Source organism: Triturus cristatus, chromosome 10, assembly GCF_964204655.1.
Source record: "Triturus cristatus chromosome 10, aTriCri1.1, whole genome shotgun sequence".
Lineage (NCBI taxonomy): Eukaryota > Metazoa > Chordata > Amphibia > Caudata > Salamandridae > Triturus > Triturus cristatus.
In genome coordinates, this window is record NC_140593.1 from 1140776865 (window position 1) to 1140797011 (window position 20147).

The following is a 20147-nucleotide window of genomic DNA, read 5'->3' on the forward strand; positions in this document are numbered from 1 at the left end:
TAGAGATGTACCCTGAAAAACTACTTAACTCTAGTGCTGTGGCTGCTCGCCAGCTACCACCACCAAACATGTTTCTGGACCCCTGGGTCGAGAGCCTGAGCTCTCGGGGGGGGGGGGGGGGGGGGGGCTGGAACAATGCACATGCTGAGACCACGTGCCAAGCGTCCTCCCCTAGGATGGGCAGGGACCACGAAGGGAAAGCTTCAAAGGCTTACCGCTTTTGTGAGCTACCCTGGCCTTCTGCTGCTTCCTGCAGCTGACCCACAACCGTTCTGACCCCCACTTTGGGTGGGGGATTTGGTGGGAAAACCAAGTGAGGAAGGGAGGTGTGCCCACCTTTCCTAACCCCACTCATCATATGGGGGAGGTGAGGTGAAGCACAACTCAGTCCCTGCCATCTTGCAGATGGGTGGGACCCAGCCAACCAGAGAGGCATATGCCCCCTCTCACTGGAGGGTGGCACAATAGGGGGTGTACCCACCCCAAGGAAGGGACCTGTTGGTCCTGACCTTTACTTACCTGTCCTGCCCCTAAATCTAGTATTTTAGGGTAACCCCAAACCTTGCCAACTCAGACAAGAACCGACCAGATAAAGAGAAGGTCCAAAGAAGCCATGCTGGAACTAAGAGGAGGAAGCCCACTGACTTGACCCCAGCCTGAAGGACCTGCCCTGCCCTCCAAACCCAAGACCTCGTCTCCTGTGAGCACCGGATTTGCTCCGCGACAGACTCTGACCCCATCCAAAACCGTGAGTCTGCACCAGACTCCTACGGCCTGAGTTAGTGGCCCAACACCATGAGGAGGTCTCCAGCGACCATGAGCTGAGATCTGGTGATCTCTGACCTGCCTTGACTCTCCAAATGACACCTGCAGTCTCTGGAGGACCCCCATGACCGCAGCTGGTTAAACCAGACGTCTAAAGACACCCCTGCACCCGACTTCAGACAGCCTTGAGTAGCCCAACTGACACTGTCTCCGCATCGTCGGGTATCCCAACTTGCCTCTCCAACCGGTGGTCACCTTCAGAAGATCTTCGTCCTCGAGCCTGCAGTCTTTGTTGCAGCCCGAGAATCCCCATTGAAAACAGCGGACCGATGCCAAAACAGCACCCTGCCGCTGCTATGGGTGTACTTTGTGTGCTAACTCTGATCCCCCTTTGCCCTGAGCCTAACACCAGGAGCTTTGTTCCCACAACCTTGTGGCCTGCTCGTGAGCAGCCACCAACCGGAGGCCTCCTATCCCCCATTGACTAACATTGGGCTTCAGCACTCTGCACCTGGCCACCCTAGTGCCGCTGGGGGTGTTTAAAGAGTGCATCCTTGACCCTGGGGGAACCCTGGTACTAGCCCAAGAATACCAACTCCCTCAAATAATTACTTGCCTGCAAACGTTATCTTAATTTCCTTCCCTATGATTGCATTGACTGCTTTTCTTGAAAAAAAAATTGTGGAGTTGGTTTGTATGGCACATTGAAAAACTGCATATGTACTAAAAGTGAATTACTTACCTTTTGTCGAGATGTCTGTGTGATATCTAGGCACATCACACTGATTAGCAAAAGTAATTTAAAAGTAATCTAAAGAGTGACATGCATAGTATAATCTGAAAAGTAATTTTTAACTGTTGACTTGCCTGTAATTCAACCAACTGCATTTGAACCTGCATTCATCTGTAAATCATTGCATAAGATTTTGCAAAGTATTTCACTTTCCTGCACTTGGCTTGGTTCTAAGAAATTAAATAATTTTTGACACACATTGGTCTGAATTCAGTCTTTAAGTGTGTGACCTAATTTGCTGCCTGTGTGTACAACAAATGTTTAACACTACCCTCTGATAAAGCCTTGCTGTTTGCCCACACAATCGCAAATGGAGTAAGGTGCTAGCTACTCTTACCTCTGCCTAGTTTTGGGGTTCGGCTGGACTCTGTGCACACTATACCTCATTTTGGTATAGTATATACAGAGCTAGCTTCCTACAAGTGTGTGGTAGTGCACTGCCATTACAAACACATTTTGAATTGGATTGACCATTACATATCCACATGCAGTGTTGCTGATCAAACAATACTGTGCACAAAGGATGTGGGGGAATGGCATCACCTAGTGTATTGTTTGTTTTTGATTGTATTCAAATGTTTCCACCACACTTCAAAATTACTAAAAAAACAAAGTGCTTCATTTGTGGTTTCCTAATTGAAATATCATTTGAAATATTTGCATAGGTAATGTACAGACATTTACATTTTGCTGTATGCTAGCAAAAAGCCTTTAAGTGAAATAAATTTGCAGTAACCAAAGGTGTCCTGTCACTAGCAAAACCAAGAACCTATGGCGGAGGTAGGGAGAGCTAATGAAAAAGATGAGGAAACACTACAGAGAATCATAGGGTAAAAAATTCACTGGTTTCACACTAGAGATTGTCAAGTAAAGAATTTTTAAAGTCTGAGAAAGAAAATAATCACCAAGCTCCCTCTGAAGACGGAGCCTGACATTTGGCCTTTGTCTTTGACTGCACAGCAAATATGGGAAAAATGAAAAGAAAACGTAAAGGCCTGTTTACAGAAAGCAAGCACTTTAGGAAGAATGCAGTAAATAGGCTGTGCTCCACAGGAGGGACTAAGATGATGGTCGTTCTAAAACAAGTAAAAGTCAGCAAATAGAAAAAAAGCAAATGTGAGTTACAAAGCCAATGAGAACTGGCTGCAGTAGTGCACCCATGCGCTCGCCTCTATGCCCACTCACTCTTCCAAGATAACCAGAATTTCAGTCCCCTGGTTTAATGAAGTCCTCAGGCAGAGTAAATGCTCTTGCAAGCGCCTGGAAAGGTTATGGCGTAAAGTTTAATCCAGAGGCTAAAATTATATACAAACAGGCCTTGAAAGTCCACCCCATTAAAATTTACGAGGCCAAACAAAAGAGATTTTGCTGTCAAAATCGGGGCATCCGGAAATGAGGGGAAATGAAATTTTTTAAATCTTTAAACTCTTCGCCTCCCTGTTCTCGGTTGCCAGGCCTTTTACATCCTCTATGGAATGGACAAGCCAACTTGCAGCCTTTTTCCATGATAAGATCAGTCGTCCAAGACTCTTTTGCTGAGAACCTCCCTGTGGATGGAATTTACTCCAAATTTCTAACACCCGGAGCCCCTGTTGAGGGTCCATCGCTAGTACAGTCTTTGCAGGGCGAAGGGAGAACCAGGTCAAATGAACCTCAGAAATCGGAGGTTATTTTCATCGGTTCCCCACCCATGGATGAGTGGAAACAGTGGTGGCCATTGGACATGTCGCCACCCCTCTTTGGTCAAGAACCTGGGTGTCGAGATGGATGACACACTGTTTATGAAAACGCAAATCCAGTCACTCGCAGGATCCTGTTTCGGCCTCCTGCGGATGCTCAAAAAATGTTCCCCCCCCCCCCCCCCCCTTGACCATAGGAAGACTGTTGTCCAAGCCCTTATTGTTTCCAGACTGGACTATGTCAATGTCCTATACCTGGGCCTCCCGAAATACCTTTTTAAATAGATTGCAGGTGGTCTAGAATGCAGTCGCCCGGGCGGTCCTGCTTAAACCCAGAACCCAAATCTCACCCCACCTGAAAGCCTTGCACTAGCTACATGTTAAGAAAATAATCTGCTTCAAGGCCTTGGTTCTGGCCTTTATGGCGCTGCAGGGCACCGGTGCACTGTACCTCAGAAGGAGAGGCACACACTACGCTCCCCACAGAACCTTAAGGGCCCATTCATTGCATCTGGCTGCTATACCCAAGATATGTCGCACCCGTACAGGAGGTCGTTCTTTCCAAGTGCAGGTTGCAGGTGCCTGGAACCTCCTTCCGGTAACACTCACCGTTGACGCACATACTCACCTTTAGGATGATGCTAAAAACCCGGCTCTTCCAAGACTCACCCTAAGTTTACCGTCCATTAGTGACATGAGCAGACTAGTTTTGAGGCTCCTCAGTGCCGGAACACTTTGAGCATCTTACAAATACTTTCATTCATTCAATGGTATTTTTTTTTTAATATAGCTCGAACTTGACCTGAAGGTGTCGGGTATGAGAGCTCTTTACATAGCACCAGTTGCGTTACATGAGGGAACATTCATTTTTGTTAGGCACAGGGAGATTAAGTGATTTGCCCATAATCGCAGGATGTTCAGTGTCCTTGCCAGGACTTGAACCCGGTTCCCCAGGATTTGAGGTCAACCGCCCTAGCTGTTAGGCCAACTCCTCCTGAATGCATTCCAAGGGAAGCTCTTTGATTGTCCCCAAAATATCTTCTGCAAACCTGAAAGCAACGCTGCCTGGTAGGCTTTGACCTAAAAAAAAAACAAACGGGTCATTTTGGAGGCGCAGGTCTACAAAATAACCCATATGGGAGCACCCGAAGGCTTCTGCTTTTTACTTTTCAGCCATGCTTCACACCATCACAGATGTTGTACAGTGCAGCTAAAAACCATTAGCAAAGCCTGTAGGTCACAAAAATGAGACCTATTGGCTTTGCAAGTATTTATTTTCCTTTAGTCTACAACTTTCTCTACCTGACACACAATTTCCGCGAATCTGATTCATCTCACATTTTCTAAGTAGGTTTTCGTAACCGTGACTTATATAATTCGCTTAGATCCACTATAGTCTGAGACTTTCCTGTACTGTCCCAAAGCATGTGTGTGTGTGTGTGTGTGTATATATACAGGTATATATTTATTCAAGGGTGTAGAAGGCATGGGGTGGATTTTGATTGGTCGAACTGAGCCGAAGCTGGCAGCAACTCAAATGTTTTCCCACTGCACTAACTTCACCTTAAATACACAGGCATCATTGTATCGTCTGAAATTCACAGAAGGCGGCATCACATAGATTGTACGTTAACTGGGAAAAACGAAATCCTTAATTTACAAGGTTTTGGAACCAACCGCTCACTCCATATTTTTGAGAGCTCCCAAGAAAACCTGAAAGTTCCTTAAACCTGAGCCTATGGTCCCCTTTCCAGTGATTTGTGAGGCATAGTTTAAAGTTATGCAGCTTAGCTGATCACACTTCCAGTGTTAGTGTGAAATAAGAATAATAAAATGTATATTTGTCTTATCCAATAGTTTGGAATGTATGTCAAACGTTTTGGTCTGCATCTGCAAAGTGATCCCAATGCAAATCGGCACCAGTTCATTATGTGTTGACCTTCCACTACATTTCTATGTGCAACACTTTTCTGTGTCTGTGTTGGCAGTATCACTGAGAACAAAGATTAGCTTGAGCCCTGATTGTCTCCTTTTGAAAACTAAACATTGCTGAGGAGTCTCTCGTTGAGTGCCATCTTAAAAATAAATTTAAAAAAATAGGTAGTTTGAGGTACAGTGTATTGGATTTTATGCTTGCTTCAAAGACCATAAGATGTCTACTCTCTATGAGGCTGATAGAGTAGGTGCATATCAATCCATTTCACCTTTGAATGGTTTCTCTGGCTCAAGCCAAGGTGGTTGGATGTTCAACTGGGGTCTCCAAATACCTACTAAAGCTGGATTGGCGCCTTTGCCAACCCAATCACTTGTCTACCAGTACTCCAAAAAATGTATATTTCTTGGGTTCAGTTGCATGTCACGACAGTTTATGAATTGAACATATGTTTATCTGAGCTGTGCATTTTGGAGGCCAGCAGGTCTGGGACAACGTGTGCCTATATTATCCATTATTATAAGTTGGCACAGAGTTGAATGCTCGCTGTCAGGTCAACAGTATGAATATCAGCTAGTCTAACTTGGGCTTCTCTCTGCCTTACTTCGAAAAAATGAGTGTACTATTTAAATGGGCAGAAGTGCTGTGTGAAGCTTTATATAAGCAAATTGTATACAATTTCGTTTTGTTGTATGATGATAGCATTGATTGAAGATGTCATGTCCTTAGTCCTAACTGCTAATATATATTTTTTTCCTAGAACTCGAAGTGAACCAGTGAGTGGACCGTCAAAAGCAGTATGTAAAAACACAATACCACACTTTTCGTACACATTACATTTTAAAATACAACCATTACTGTAGCTGTGAGCCTCTACTAAAGTTTTTAACGTACATTTTCCATCAGCCTTTACTTTTTGTTGTAAATACAATGTATTTGGTACTTTAAAAAGATTGCACATAACTAGCTTAACAATCATTTCCTGACAATTGGTATTTGTATACAAATGACCTGTAATTCATATTGAATTTGCTAAGATTTTGCCAGTTTGATTTGGCATTGTAAAAACAATGTATGATCGTTTGAAGATCAAGTGGTTTTTAACATGCACAGGAATGAGCATGTGATTCTGTTCGACACCTGTCTGTCTATAGTTAGTAAATATGTATGTTTGTACAGGCTGTTGTGTGCTTATGTTATTACAATAAAAAGACATTCAGTGTGTATTTTACCATGTGCACAATGTGTAAAGTAGCCTGTTTCAGTAGAAGTTTTTTTTCTACTAAATGATTTTTGTTTATGGACACATCACTGTTAAACTGAATAGTTTTGAATGACAATGGCCTAAAGTATATCCTTTAAATCGTGGGTAAACATTCCTCTGTAATGCCTCATTTCATTTAGTCTTCAAGTGGTAACATTAATGAGTGTATATACTCTAATGTTAATATGGCTGGTGAACTGAACACCCTTTCCATTAAGATTTCTCGTCAGTTTTGCATTCATACTGCAGCTATGCAATTCGTCCACACCACACTTTGTATATTTTTACAGTTGCTATAAATGGGAACTTTTGTGCCCCCTCCCAAAAATCATACAAACATTTTACATGTTCCCATTAGGGATATTGGCATAAGATGGATTTTACACATTTTTGTTCTTATTTGGGCTTCTCATTTCGTGAAACTTTATAACCAGCCATTGCAGTCTTTACCGTGCAGTGCTCAGCCATGTGTTTGTTTTTTTTTTCTGCTCCAATTGCATATGGTATTTATCCCAAACTAGAATGGTGTCTAAGGCAGTACATTGTTGGCTCTTCATATAAAATTAGGACCAGAATACGATTCATAAAATTTGTTTATCTGAGTGGCTTACTGTTCCTTGTTTTCTAGCAAATGAACTTGGCTGTAGTTATTTGTTCAATAAACACTTCAGCCGTTTACGTTTTAAATTGGTTTTTCAGTGTATGCAAGACACGTCGAAATTTATGCCACCTGGTGACTGTAATGCGTTGCTGTGAAAAAGGTTCATTGATGAAAAGAAACTATGCATTTTTATTTCTTGCAGAAACCTTTTTCTTTTGTTTACCACATGTGTATGAATATGAATCACATGTTAAAAATAAAAGTTAACCTTCATTTAGACTTGTGTGTCCCCTGGCATGTCTGTATTACATTTCTGAGTAGCGTTCTACTGTTGCTAAAGTCTCCAAGCTTGTTTTTGGTTCAAATGAATGCCCTGGACTTTATGTGCATTATAAAAAAAATTGTAGGGAGCAACATTGTCAGTTTGTGCCTTAGGAATACTCTCAAGCCTGGGATACGTCTGATTCGGAAAATTGTTTTGAAAGCATTTTACAAGCTGATACTTTTTCTTGTGTGTATTAAGTCTTCTCTGAAGAACTTAATCTCAAGAAAACTCTCCGGAGAAAGTTTGTTACTCATTGCTTCTTGCTAGCAAATTTCTTTTCACATGTGAGACCTAAACTTTGCTGCTGCTGGGTTCCAGGTGTTCCCTTTTTTTGTAGCATGGAGTATTTTGCCATCTTTATTTAGTTGCGTTCTAAATAGCTGGGGTGACTTTAGTTTCACGGAAGTTGCGGACTGTGGGAACTTTCTCCAACTCAATTTTGCTCAGATTTTCAACTTTTTGAATCCCACAATTCTGGCATGTTTCGCAATTTCTGAATTGCCCCTAAAATGGCACATTTGCAGTACTTCAGATGCAATTGGTTTATATAGGAAATGACATCTGTGTGTAAACTGCACTATGAAGATGTCGGGGACACTGCCTATTATGTAAGTGGCAAATATTCATTTAGACTTTTGTTCTGGTGCTTTGTGTTTAGTCAGTGTTCAGTGCAACCCAGATTCAGTAAGCACTTCAATGCCTCGACAGGAGTTTTAAGTGCTATATAAAGCCAATTGCAGGACACTAACGAGTTTGCCATACTTTGGTCTTCGATCGGCCTGAATAATTTTTTTAAATTGCCTGTCAAAGTGCTTGAACACAATAGTAACTTTAGTGTGACATGCACAGACGGGAAATTGTTACAGTATACCGTTTGTTTCTGAATTCTTTGTCTCCATTACTTATTCCAAACCATTCTGGAGTTATCCTAAGTAATAGTTTTAAATGCCATCTTGTCTGATGCAGTGCAATTCCAAACCAGTATCTCCTCCTAGATCTCTTGACGAAAAGAGTGGCTGGACCGTTCTCAAAACAGAAAAGGTAGTTTGTTACCATGATATGTATGTCTTTGGTTTTAGCGGTGTGGGTTGAAAGCCCCAAAATGCAGTTTTTATATTGCCGTGGTCAGATTTTACTACATGCCATTGCATTAGAGTTTTGCACAAGTCTGCATCTGTGAGGATATCCTGACCTCGGTATGTGAAAATGTTATCAGTCTTAGACAAGGCTGTGCAGTGACGGACTACTTTTATACTCCAGCAGCTACATTCCATTTCAGTTTTTAGGTCGAGCCTGGGCAGCGCATATGCTGCTCTGCGAGATGTGCTGTATTGAGGTTGGAGCTTGAAGCTCCACCCACATTTTTCAGTGGCTTGTCATTGTCCACTGTAAACTGTGGGGTTTCATTGGTCAAAAGACTTAGTAGTCCCTGCTTAGTACCTCCATGTCTCATTTTGTAACCTTCCATGGCGACGCCCCCTTTTACGTGTGCTCTGTAGGATTTAAATACAACCTCCGAGCACTATTTTCTCAAATAGCGTGTCCTGCCTGCTGTTGCAGGGCAATGCTATCTCCTAACGTTTTGTTATTTTTTTTTGGATACCACACGTTTGCAATGCAATAGGTCTTGCAATTGCGAGAGTTTAATCTATTGACATTGTAAATGACAATTCCTTTTATTTCTGTTTTAAAAACAACATATAAATAAAAAGCATTGTCATTTACAATGCCATTAGTTCGAACTGTCATAAATGCAAGAACTATTGCATTGCAAATGCTTGTTCTTTCAAGCTGCCGCTTGCCTTAGTGATGCACCTGATATATGATCCCCAGCATTTTGTACTCAATCACCACTGAGTTTGTGTGCCGATACACACACCTGTGCTTTAGCTGCTGGTGTGGGTTATTTTTATTTTTAATTTTTTTGTCTTTGGTATTTTTAACACATCAGTGTGACCAGTAAGACTTTTCGCAAGGCACGTTGACTCAATCTTCAGATCCTTCTGGTAAGGGCTCACTAGGGAATTATCACCTCCTGGTACTTCTGTTTCTGATACAAATTATCCTAGGCATTATGATGTTCCTTCATGGATTATGGAAACGCTTGGGTACATACTCTGACATGGATTTCATTGTCTGTCGATTGCAACATTGCAGAAGGCCAAGTTATTGAGATTCTTTTGCTGACAAACTTGTCCTGCTTATTGGCGTAGGTTTCTGAAGCTAGCTTATTACAGCCACCACCAGTGGTGTAGATGGTACAGCTCACAGTTGCCAATTCTTGTTTGCTTGTCACTTAAGGCCACATGCACCACCTAATGTCCGCAGCACCTTTCATTGTTAGTCTAATCTCTTGATTCTAAAAGATTTGAAAATGAATATATATATTTTTTTTTTTAGCCCACACCCCATTCTGTCTGCGTGGCCAGCACCCCCACCAAAAGAGATACAATATTTTTGTTTTTTATTTCGGTTGTTTTTAATACAATGTCTTGCCTTTTTCTGTTACAAGCTGTTGGCTTGTTTACATTTTTACTTGGAACGCTGGCCAGTGAAGCATCTACTACACCTGGAGGTAAATCCTGACATTCCACTTTTCTCAATTCCAGCCAATAAAATACATACTCGTAATTCTCAACAAAAGCCACAAGTGTATCCTTTGGCAAACCTTATGTATTTGCCTAAAATTTCTGAGGAAGTTATCTTAGTTGAGCTTGTGGCACCCCAGCTAGGAATATTCATACAACCAATAGATAATTCTGTCAGCTGGGAACTGTTCCCTTAGTTGTTGCAGAACGGCAATGTTAATGGATCACTCCAGGGTCCAAGATGAGGAAAGATGCTCCTAGTGGCATTTGTCGGCCTGATTCACTGGACTGTCCAAGGAAAGTGGTTGGAAAATCTTGTTGCATCAGTATATCTATTCTTGGACTTTCATATTGCTTGAAATTAGTTTAATACATGATTTTTGTCACACTATTTTCATTCAGAGAGACAGCATATGTAAGACAATCGCAAGCGGCTGGATCAAAATAGCAAGTTCTCAAGAGAAGCAAGTGTACAGTGTTGGAAGCCTTTTAATTTTCATTCCAGTATAGAACTCTATGCTGAATGTCCCTTGCAATGGTTTTTATTTAAAATGTTTTCCTCCCCCCTCACCCCCCACCGAAAGCTCCACACACAATCCGTCTCATCCTGAACTGACCTCACCAGAATTGGTATGGTATCTAGAATCGTTACGTCCGCTCTCAGAATGCCTAGCAAGATCGTCACCCCTAACATCACTGAATTTGGCCACTTGAATCCCAACTACATACCACTTCTGGTGAGGCTCAGCTGGCAGTAAATTAGGTGGTTAGCTTTTGTTCCATCGGATAAGTAGGGCTAATCTATAGAGAAGATGCCTTTACAGAGTATCCATGATACTGGAGAATTGGCCAATTCAAACTTTGCCTTGTGCTTTACATTCTCTTGCTGTTAAATTTTCTGAAATTTCATCATTGCTAATCTTCCTATGGTCAAACACTTTTGGATAAAGGCGCAGAAGCACCTTTATTTTCCCTCGTAAAATGAGAACACCATTAGCTCTTCCCCCTGTTCAGGCTGCTGCAAAAATAAGGGCTATCTTTTAATCACGTGGTTTGGTCATTGGGTGGTCTTAGGAAGTCCAAGCTAGATGGAGATGCAAATGTTCTCACAAAGTGGACATAACCTGACCATTTGGCACTTTGGGAAAGCAGTATCAGCGGACTCCCCTCTGCTGTCAGAAACCAACTTGGTCTGTGCCCAAGCTTTGAGGATGCTGGAGTAGAGAAAGGAACACAGACAAGAGGTTGTTTTGGATGTTCATTACAGGCTGTTTACGACCAAACTGCTGTGAGGACTGAACCAGTGGGCAACGCTAGCAGAGTAGGGTGACTAATAAGCAAGGGGAAAAAGCCTCTCTGGGAAAGTGACTGCAACACACCCATTTGGAGGATCCCTAAAGGCATTTTAGGTTGGCACGCCACTGTTGCCAGTGTGATCTTGCGTGTCCGTAGTTACGTTACACTGTATGTTTGGCTTTGATACAGTGTCGTACTCGGACGACACCAATTGTTAATTACCCTTGGACCAGATCCTAACTATACTAAACACAGATTCAAGCAATGTATGACAGACCTCAATGATTGGATGACAATCCTCTTCAACTTAATGCTAGTAAAACAGAAATCGTACTCTTTGCAAATGCACAAAAGCTGTGGACCAATGACTGGTGGCCGTCCACTCCAGGCTCCTGTCCTTTGGAGTGATAATAGACCTCAAACTCTCTGATCACGTCAACATGTGGTTCGTACATGCTATGGACTAATGCGCAGCCTCAGAAAAATCTTTAAATGGATCCCACTGTCCTTGCGCATGCCTCTAGTGCAGGGACTAATTATAAGCCGCTTGGACCATGGCAATGCCCTACGAGCATCCATAAATGAAGAACATCTAACAAAGCTCCAGGTCCTGCAGAATACAGCAGCTAGACTGGTTCTCAACCCCGGCCCCAAGCCTGAAGACCCCTCACTGGCTTCCCATCAGAAATCGGATCAACTTTAAATTATGCTGTCTGTTACACACAACCCTCAACAGAAAAGGGCCTCAATATCTACCTAAGAAACTAATAAAACCTCAACCAACAAGAACCCTTCGATCTGCCAGTAAACCACTTCTAACTGTACAGATCCGCACCATTAAGAACGGCAGCAGATCCCTGCCTCTACACCTTCGCATGGAAATCGATCATAAGAAATTCTGCCGATCCCTCAAAACCTTGTAATCCTGACCCCCCCCCCCCCCCCCCCCCCTCCTCTTTCTCTTGGTTTCTGAGTACAAGCTAGCACTATGAGACCTTAGGTAGGGTGATATATGCGCTTGTAGTGGACTGATCTAAGATTATGCTTGAATGTAGTTCTGGATTCTAGAGCTCACAAAAGTTGATCTTTTACCGTTTAGAGATTTAAACATAATACACCCAGTTTTCAAAAGCTTCCTGTGAGCGACTGGAAGCCAATGTAATTTTACCATTGGAGGTTTAATGTGGCACTAACTAGGCTGATGCCAGACCAGTCTAGCTGCCTGTTTTGAACCAGCTGGAGCCTCTGACTCAATTTCTTCGGGAGTCCCAGGTAAAGAGTTGGCATAATCAATACAGGACATGACTAGGGATATTATAATCTAGATGGTAGCCTCGATGGTGAAGTATATCCTGATTTATTCATTTTTATTTTTGGAGCTTAAAGCAGGACAGTTGGGTTTCATCAAAAGGCTACTATTGCCAGGTTGTTCTTCCTTGGTCGTAGTGGACGGTGATTTGCCTAAAGGTGAGTCTTGTCTGTGATAGCTGTAGATTGGAAGTGCTATTTTTCTTGTATATTGTTTTTATTGTTTCACTGTTCCATGGTCTGTTCACTTGTGTAGAAATATTTTATTTTGTAGCTATTGTGATAAACCTATTCTTTTAGTTCACTAATTCATGTGTTGCAGTGGGAAATGAGCAATGTTTACCAGGGTTCTAACATTTTAGCATGTTTGAAAGAAAAAAAAATGCAATTAAGTGGGATCTGATGGTGTCTGCAGAATGAATAATCATGGGTGAGAGCTGAAACTTCACAGTTCCATTCTATCATTTAGAAGACTATGCTGCAGAAAAAGCGATTGTCTCGGGAGCATATCAACCAAAGTCTTTCTGTAAAACCGCTGCCCTCAAACTCAGTGTATTGAGTTACTTTCCACAATGTTCTTGGTTTGGTTCTCAAAGGAAGGTTAGTCTGACTGATGTGTAGAAATAGGTACCATAACACTGCTAGATAGAGACCCCTTTTTACTTTAGGTTCTCTGGCCCTCATTTTTTTCTCCGCCAGCAAAATAGATCCAACTGCTCAACTCCAAACTCACCTACCTTTGTGGGTTTTTTCTATTACCACTGCAGTTCACTTCAACCTTCCAAAGCGCCCAGGCTTGTCTCCTCTGTCACTGTAGCTTTTCTCCAAAGTTTAAAAAAGATGTTGCTAGTTAGGCCTCTTTGTTGTGATGGGGAAGCTGACTACTTGTTGAAGGAGGTGCAACCGAAATCACTGCTGAGCAGGCTGAGCCTGCAGTGTGCGGAAGAAGCTCTCGTGTCAGCCTGAGGGACATCCTTCCATCACCACCTGTGGACTTCACATGTCAGTAAATGATCTGAAGCACGACTCTCTTCCATACTTCCCATTTCACTACAGTGGAGAGGAGGCATTACTATATTTTTAGCTTTGGTGAACTCTTGTTGAGATTCGCCCAAAGTTTCAGCCGTATAGGCAATCTGTCTGCTACTGGACAGAGGCAGCCAAGTTAAACTTGTGAGACTAATTTAGAACTTTGAAGAAAAATGTCAATTGATTAGGCCATTTCTTGTTCTGTTGCTCCACCCCTTCACATTCTGTTGCTCCACCCCATCACATTTCAGTTGCTAAGAGGTATCTAATACACTGCTAAAACAACCAAATAGTTTCACAAAAAACTCAATTTGTCAGCCGTTGTACTGTTTGGTATGACCTAGCGTCCTTGAACAAAGTGAATCTAAATGGATACTTTCATACATCGGTATCACAAGAGACCATCTTAGTTTCCTAACTACTTGATATTGTAAAGGCGGTGCCTTCCATTACATGCATGCAAAGGATGAAAATCTGCATGCTTAGCAGTTGCCTGCCACATATTTAGCAACAAGTGTATTTGTTGGTGTAGCTCAGTTTTTAAAAGAATATTTTTTCTTGTTCTGAGTCTTTGTACAGTGGGGTGGGTCTTATGCTTTGATCTTTTGATATCTTCTTCTGTTGCTCTGGTTCTTGGTGTCACTTGCTTCTGCACCTTACCTGATCCTCTTGTTCAAATGTTCCCTGGCTTATAGTTCAACCCTTGAAATCTGCAAATTGAGTATTTTTCCCTCAATTTTATTTATTATAGTAATTGATGTGGAAAAATCGAATCCTGTAGGATAGTGGGTAAACTAATGCAAACTAATCATTTTTAGGGCTCTGGCCCTAGCGTTGCAGTGCACAGCACTGCTTGCGCAGGCGAGAGCCCTTTTGTAGGCGGTTTAAAACAGCCTAGAATCGCACACGTTCGTGCGTGTGCTTTTCCTTCTGGCTTCTGCGATTGGCCTTTGAGTGCGTGTATTTCCCAAAGACTGCACACAATAGGCCAAAGGCTGGCGCATTGCTCCGCCCATGGCCTATCGGTGTCTATTATGCGCACCAAAGGCCATGTGGTTTCAATTATCGTGCCCAGACACAGGCGTGATAATTGAAAACACGTTCGCTGTTGTGCACGCGTGCGGTCCTGTTTTTTTTGGGGCTCGCCTAGTTTGTTTACACGCTGCGACACAGTCTGGAAATAATAAACGAGCAACACCTGCTCCGTTTTCACAGCTATCCACTATTACGGGATTCCACTTAAGTCACGTGTGTGCAGTCTTAAAGTATTAGTTGCTCCTCACGTCTGCCTGCTAACCTGAATGTTTCCTCTGGAGCATTGACCGCTGATGGAGGAGTAGAGCTGCCCAGGGACTACGTGAATAGTACACGGTCTTCTTCCAAATGCCGACCCCCACCCATCCCCCACCACTCCCCAATGTTTGAGGAAGCTGTTTGGACGGCGACATCGGCCAGATATCAGTGTGATTAAACAAGCGGGCAGGCGGCGCATTTGCTAAATCTATCCTGAACAAAAAGTTTTCAACACTCAGTGATCTTTTTAATATTTCTACAAAGTGTAGTTTTCCAGACCATTTCGAGGCGTTCGTTGCTTCTATCTACTCATTAATGGATACGTGGGTGGTATGTCTATATATGGCATTTTCTCCTTGTACAATAACTAGGTTATCTTTTTTAATATCTGTTTATTGAGATTTTGTAATGCATTTAACAGGAAAAAAAATTAAATTTAAAAGAAGAAACCTAATACATTCATGTGATACATCGTAGGCCATGCCTGCAAGCAGCATCGCCGAAGAACTACGTTAACTATTGATATGGGGAGTTTCGAAGTTTACGTACGATCTTTTGGAGTAAGCACACACAATTTCGGAAATATTATGCAAAATCCAATTTAGCGCTATATTTTAGTGTGAATGTGTCTTTGCGTCAGTGTAAAGTCAGCAAGGTGCATCCAACAGAAGTTAGAGGCAGGTATAAGGTGGAGTGGAAGCTTTTATTGTGTACACTTCAGCCACAACTAGCTCTGTCACCACAGCGTCCAATAGACCGGGAGCAGCTTATTCTAGAATCTGATGACGCTAAGATAATAATGTTCTAGTATATTCCTGATGGCAATCAAGTGAGTAAGATGCCACACATCCCCCTATTTTAAAAAGGCAAATTACCAAAATAAATATACACCATGTAATATGAAAACAAGCATATGCAATAGGTCTCGCATTAATAAGTTTTAGGTATTGGCGTTGCACATTATAGTGCAACGCCAATACCTCAAGCTTTCAGTAATGCGAGACCTATTGCACTGCAAATGCTTGTTGCTGTATAGTTTTGTTTTATTAAATTCTAAATCAAATGAAACAGTGAAATAAATTTAAAACGAGAAAATATACAGAGGGGAGAATTTAAGTGGCCAAAGGGCACGAAAAATAAAAAGGAGCCTTTCACATGGCAAATACAATTTTTGAGAAATGCTCACAGTGCTGTTAAACCATTGAAATACGTGTTTTTGCTCTCTGACGGTTGTTGAAAACCTGATATTGTGTGGCAGAATTCCAAACATGAAGTCCTGGACAAATACTTGACCAATGAAATTTAGGGCTATCAGGTTCTAATTCGAGAGAACTTAACAGACAAAAAAATGTGTTGCCGCAGTCTAATTTTAATACACAGGACTATTCAATATCTGCAAATTCAATTTAGTTTTATGTGCTGATACTATTTTAGTGATGGGTGGGGATTAAGAACTCGTGCGAAAATGAATCGATGGTATTTCACTTTGAGCATCAGTTAAACAGTTTTAAAGTGTGCTGCTGGGCTCTAGAAAGTGAGATTAATGCAAACCACATTTACATTAGACTATGCTGCATGGTTTGTAGCTCTTTCAGCTGGTTTCAAGACCTTTTTATTGCCACCTGAATTCTCCCTTTTGTGGACACTTATCTAGTTGGGATCTAAATATTCTTCTGGGCCTCATAAGCCTTTGGAGCCAAGAGCTTCTTAAACTTGAGTCTGAAAACGTAAATTGCACCTTTTTTCTGATTAACGTAGAATGAATGAATTAAAGTATTTATAGAGAGCAAGAATCACCCCTTAAGGGCTATTTCCGTGCTGAGGTGGAAGGACCGAGGTGGGAGCAGGCAATAGATTGTTAAAAGGATCAATTTTCAAAAGTTTCCTGAACTTGAGAACGTTCATGCGCTTGCGCAAGTGGACAGGAAGCGAGTTCCAGTATTGAGGTGCCAAGAAGATCTTTCCACTGGCGCGTAGTTTGTGAAACCGGGTGACAACCAGCAGAGCCTTCGCTCCATAGCGCAGAGATCTGCTTGGTAGGTAATGCACGAGTTTTTCTGCCAGGTATCTAGGACACTTATTGATTTATGTACCAAGCAGCATATTTTATTTAAATTTTCTTTTGTATTAGATTTCACAGAGAACAACAAACAAGACCTGTTGCTAGCATTCTGATGTTCTCAGGCAAAATTAAGCGGGAGTATCAAGAATTGATTAGTCTCATACGTTATAACTTGGCGGATGTCCAATTAGCATTTAATGTCCCGCTATCTTTTATAGCAACTGTCTTCCCTGGAGGAATTCCAGGGTGCTGTACAAACTGCATAGAAAAGAGAAAGCGGGGGAAGAAAAGGGGATGGAAGCAAGCGGGGGGGCAACTACTGTCTGGCCCTCACGGGGCAATTTGTGCCAGCCATTGCGGCGCCCATACAAATGGTTCACATGGTCTGTTCACAGTGCCTATACCTCCTCTGAGGTGGTCTCCCTCTGGTCAAGGGGGTGAGAATTGAGATAGCTTTGCAGTGGTGCCCATATGTTTTGCGGGTGCGACTGTGCAGGCACTAGTTCCCAGTAATCTGATAACTGGTTGTACCAGAACGCTGCATCTCTGAGCCACTCAATCATTCGCGGGCTGCGCCTACGGCCCCAACAGATTGCTACCCTACGCTTCGCAAATAATAGTAGCAAAGTCACCAAGTTCCTGTGCTCCACAATCGCACTGCGCACGTACCCCAGAAGGACCACCAGAGGGGAGCGCTCAAATCCGCAATCAATCAATTCCAACACATCAAAAATGCATTCCCAATATCTTGCCACCTCTGGGCACTCGCCGGCCAGGTGCAGAAAAGAGGCCTCCGGTGCAGAAAAGAGGCCTCCGGTGCTCAGCAGCGCACACATCGCACATCCTTCCGCAGTCTTTGGTCCACCCCTGGCTCCGCAGTAAAGGGCAACTCTGGATGTCTGGTGAGTGGTATCGAGGGGTCAAATAATGTCTCTAAACGCGCTCTGCGCCTAAGCTCCCACCACGCCCACACTGTGCAGCCTACCGTATTAACCTCAGCTCAAGGTCTGTTTTGGGGTCCAAAAAGCGCCATGTGTAATGGTATCGGGCCGCCTGATCACTCTCAGGGGCTGAGTGTGCCATGAAAAGGGTCAGGTATACCAAGTATCCAAATTGGGCCCGAGCACAGTTATAATACAATTCCATATCTGGGGTGCCCATGTCTCCCTGTTCGAACAGCAGCGTAAGAATCTCCTACACAACACGGGGCTGTCTACCCGCCCATTCCAGAGACATCAAATTCGAGCGGAACAGTTGTTTAAATTCAGCAATGAGAGGGAGTTAGCAGGTTAACAAACACTTATAAGAACTTGGGAAGAACCACCATCTTGGCGATGGCCAGCAGGCCCACCAGAGACCGTGTCTTCCACCTGTTCAGTCTGCTGTGCAGCCAGTCCATGAACTGGCCATAATTATAGCTCCAAAGTCCGTCAATGTTCCGGCTAAGCCAAATCCCCAGGTAGTTCAGTGGAGTCTGCCCATTTAAGTGGGGACTCCGACTGAAACTGATCCGTGGCAGGAGTGAATGGAAAGATGGTGGATTTCCCCCAGTTTATGGTGACGCCCAATAAGCCTCCAAATTTGATTTCCCAAATGAGGGGGTCCAGGTTTTCCGCTGGGAGTTGGGCATATAGCCACAGCGTCGGCGTACATAGACACCAGTATCACCCGGGGGATAAAAACTAAGCTGTGAAGAGCGTGGTGCTGCCTGAGCCTAGCCGTGAGCGGCTAGTCCACACTATAAATAAAGGGGGGGGGGCGCCCCTGCTGTGTACCCGAGCAACTGGAAATTGGGGGGGGCACTGATCCATTTATCCTCCGTCTCGCTGTCGGGGCAGAGTACAATATTGCGTCTTTATTTTTTTCAGAAAAGGTGTGGAATTTAATAAAATATGCTTGTCCATGGGGCAAGTTGCCTCATAAATCTACTGGTCTTGTAACAAAATCCACTTGTCCCTTTTGTGCATTGAGGGTTTGAGCATATGCTCCTCTTTAAATAAAAAGTAATTTCAAACATGCAGAAGGTTTATTAGTTCTGATTTTTTTCTTTTTTTTTTTTTTGGTAAAACCAATGCTGTGTGTTGTCTTTAAAGAATTCTTTATTGGTTAAATCCTTGTTGTGTTAGAATTTTTTTTTTTGTGCTCTGGAGGTTCAACAGCCGACACGTGTTTCACCCTAGGTGGTTGGTGAGACCAGGGCTTTCTCAAGGCTTAGTGATTATTCTGTACTGTAACATGGGTCCTCAAAGCCGAATACAATAAATGCTGTTTTTAGAACAGCGGAATAGTTGTCCCGGGTCAATCCCTTGTAACAATCTTCATGTCGCCAAGGATGTAAGCCATAAAGAATTCTTAAGGCAAAAAAAACCCACTGCATTGGCTTATCTAAAAAAAAATCTGAACTAATAAAGTAAACCACCTGCTTACTTTTATTATTTAAAGAGGAGTATATGCTCAAACCCTCGCTGCACAGTCACGGATACAATGCTGGAAATGTCCAGCGCCTCGAGCCAAGCTCCTCTAACAATCATTAACTGATGAAGGCGATCTCATCCAGTCCCAGGATCCCTTGACCTTTCTCACACCTTTAAGTACTTGTCCCTTTTGTGCCAGGTAATAATTATTATATAAGAGCTCTGATATAGCCTTTCTTATTATGCCAGGGCTCTTACCATAGTAGGGTTTGAATATTCACAATTCCCTTATTTTGCCAGTTTTCTGCAGATCTACGTACTGGGGCTGAAGGTAGTGGTACACAGTAGTTTCAGGGTTGGAATGCCCTTTTGAGTCTATGCAAATTTACTAACTTGTATGTTTTAAGTGTTTTCACCAACTCTTCTCTAATCTTTTCCCATACTGAGAAGTTAAAATTTTACTCCTGACAATGGCAGACATAACTTCTATTATGGCCTGGAAAAAAGTAGAGAGAAATTGGACTTGCAAACACTCAACAGATTTTTGCGTGAGCAAATCTACACATGCATATTTGCTCATGCTTAAATGCAGTTGACAAATACTTTTTTGGAGTACTATGTCTTGACTGACTTTTTTAAATTCTTGTGAATTCACGAAAGCCGTAAATCTGCACTTAATGTAAGAACATATACCATTGGTCACTTTTGAGACTTTCAATAATAATTGGGCCTATAAATAGGTCTGGCGTTAACCATGACCTTTTGTGTTCATTAACATGTCTCTCGGTTTGTCTGGA

At 42.6% G+C, this 20147-nt stretch overlaps 1 protein-coding gene across 2 annotated transcripts in view; it reads left to right on the forward strand.

The window, feature by feature from the left end:
* Nucleotides 1–20147, forward strand: part of RBBP6 (RB binding protein 6, ubiquitin ligase) — a 394678-nt gene that overhangs the window by 23550 nt on the left and 350981 nt on the right. For both annotated transcript variants that reach the window (XM_085629467.1, XM_085629468.1), the window contains exon 3: nucleotides 5931–5967. In XM_085629467.1, coding sequence (XP_085485593.1) covers nucleotides 5931–5967 — 37 coding nt within the window. The remainder of the gene's footprint in view (nucleotides 1–5930; nucleotides 5968–20147) is intronic.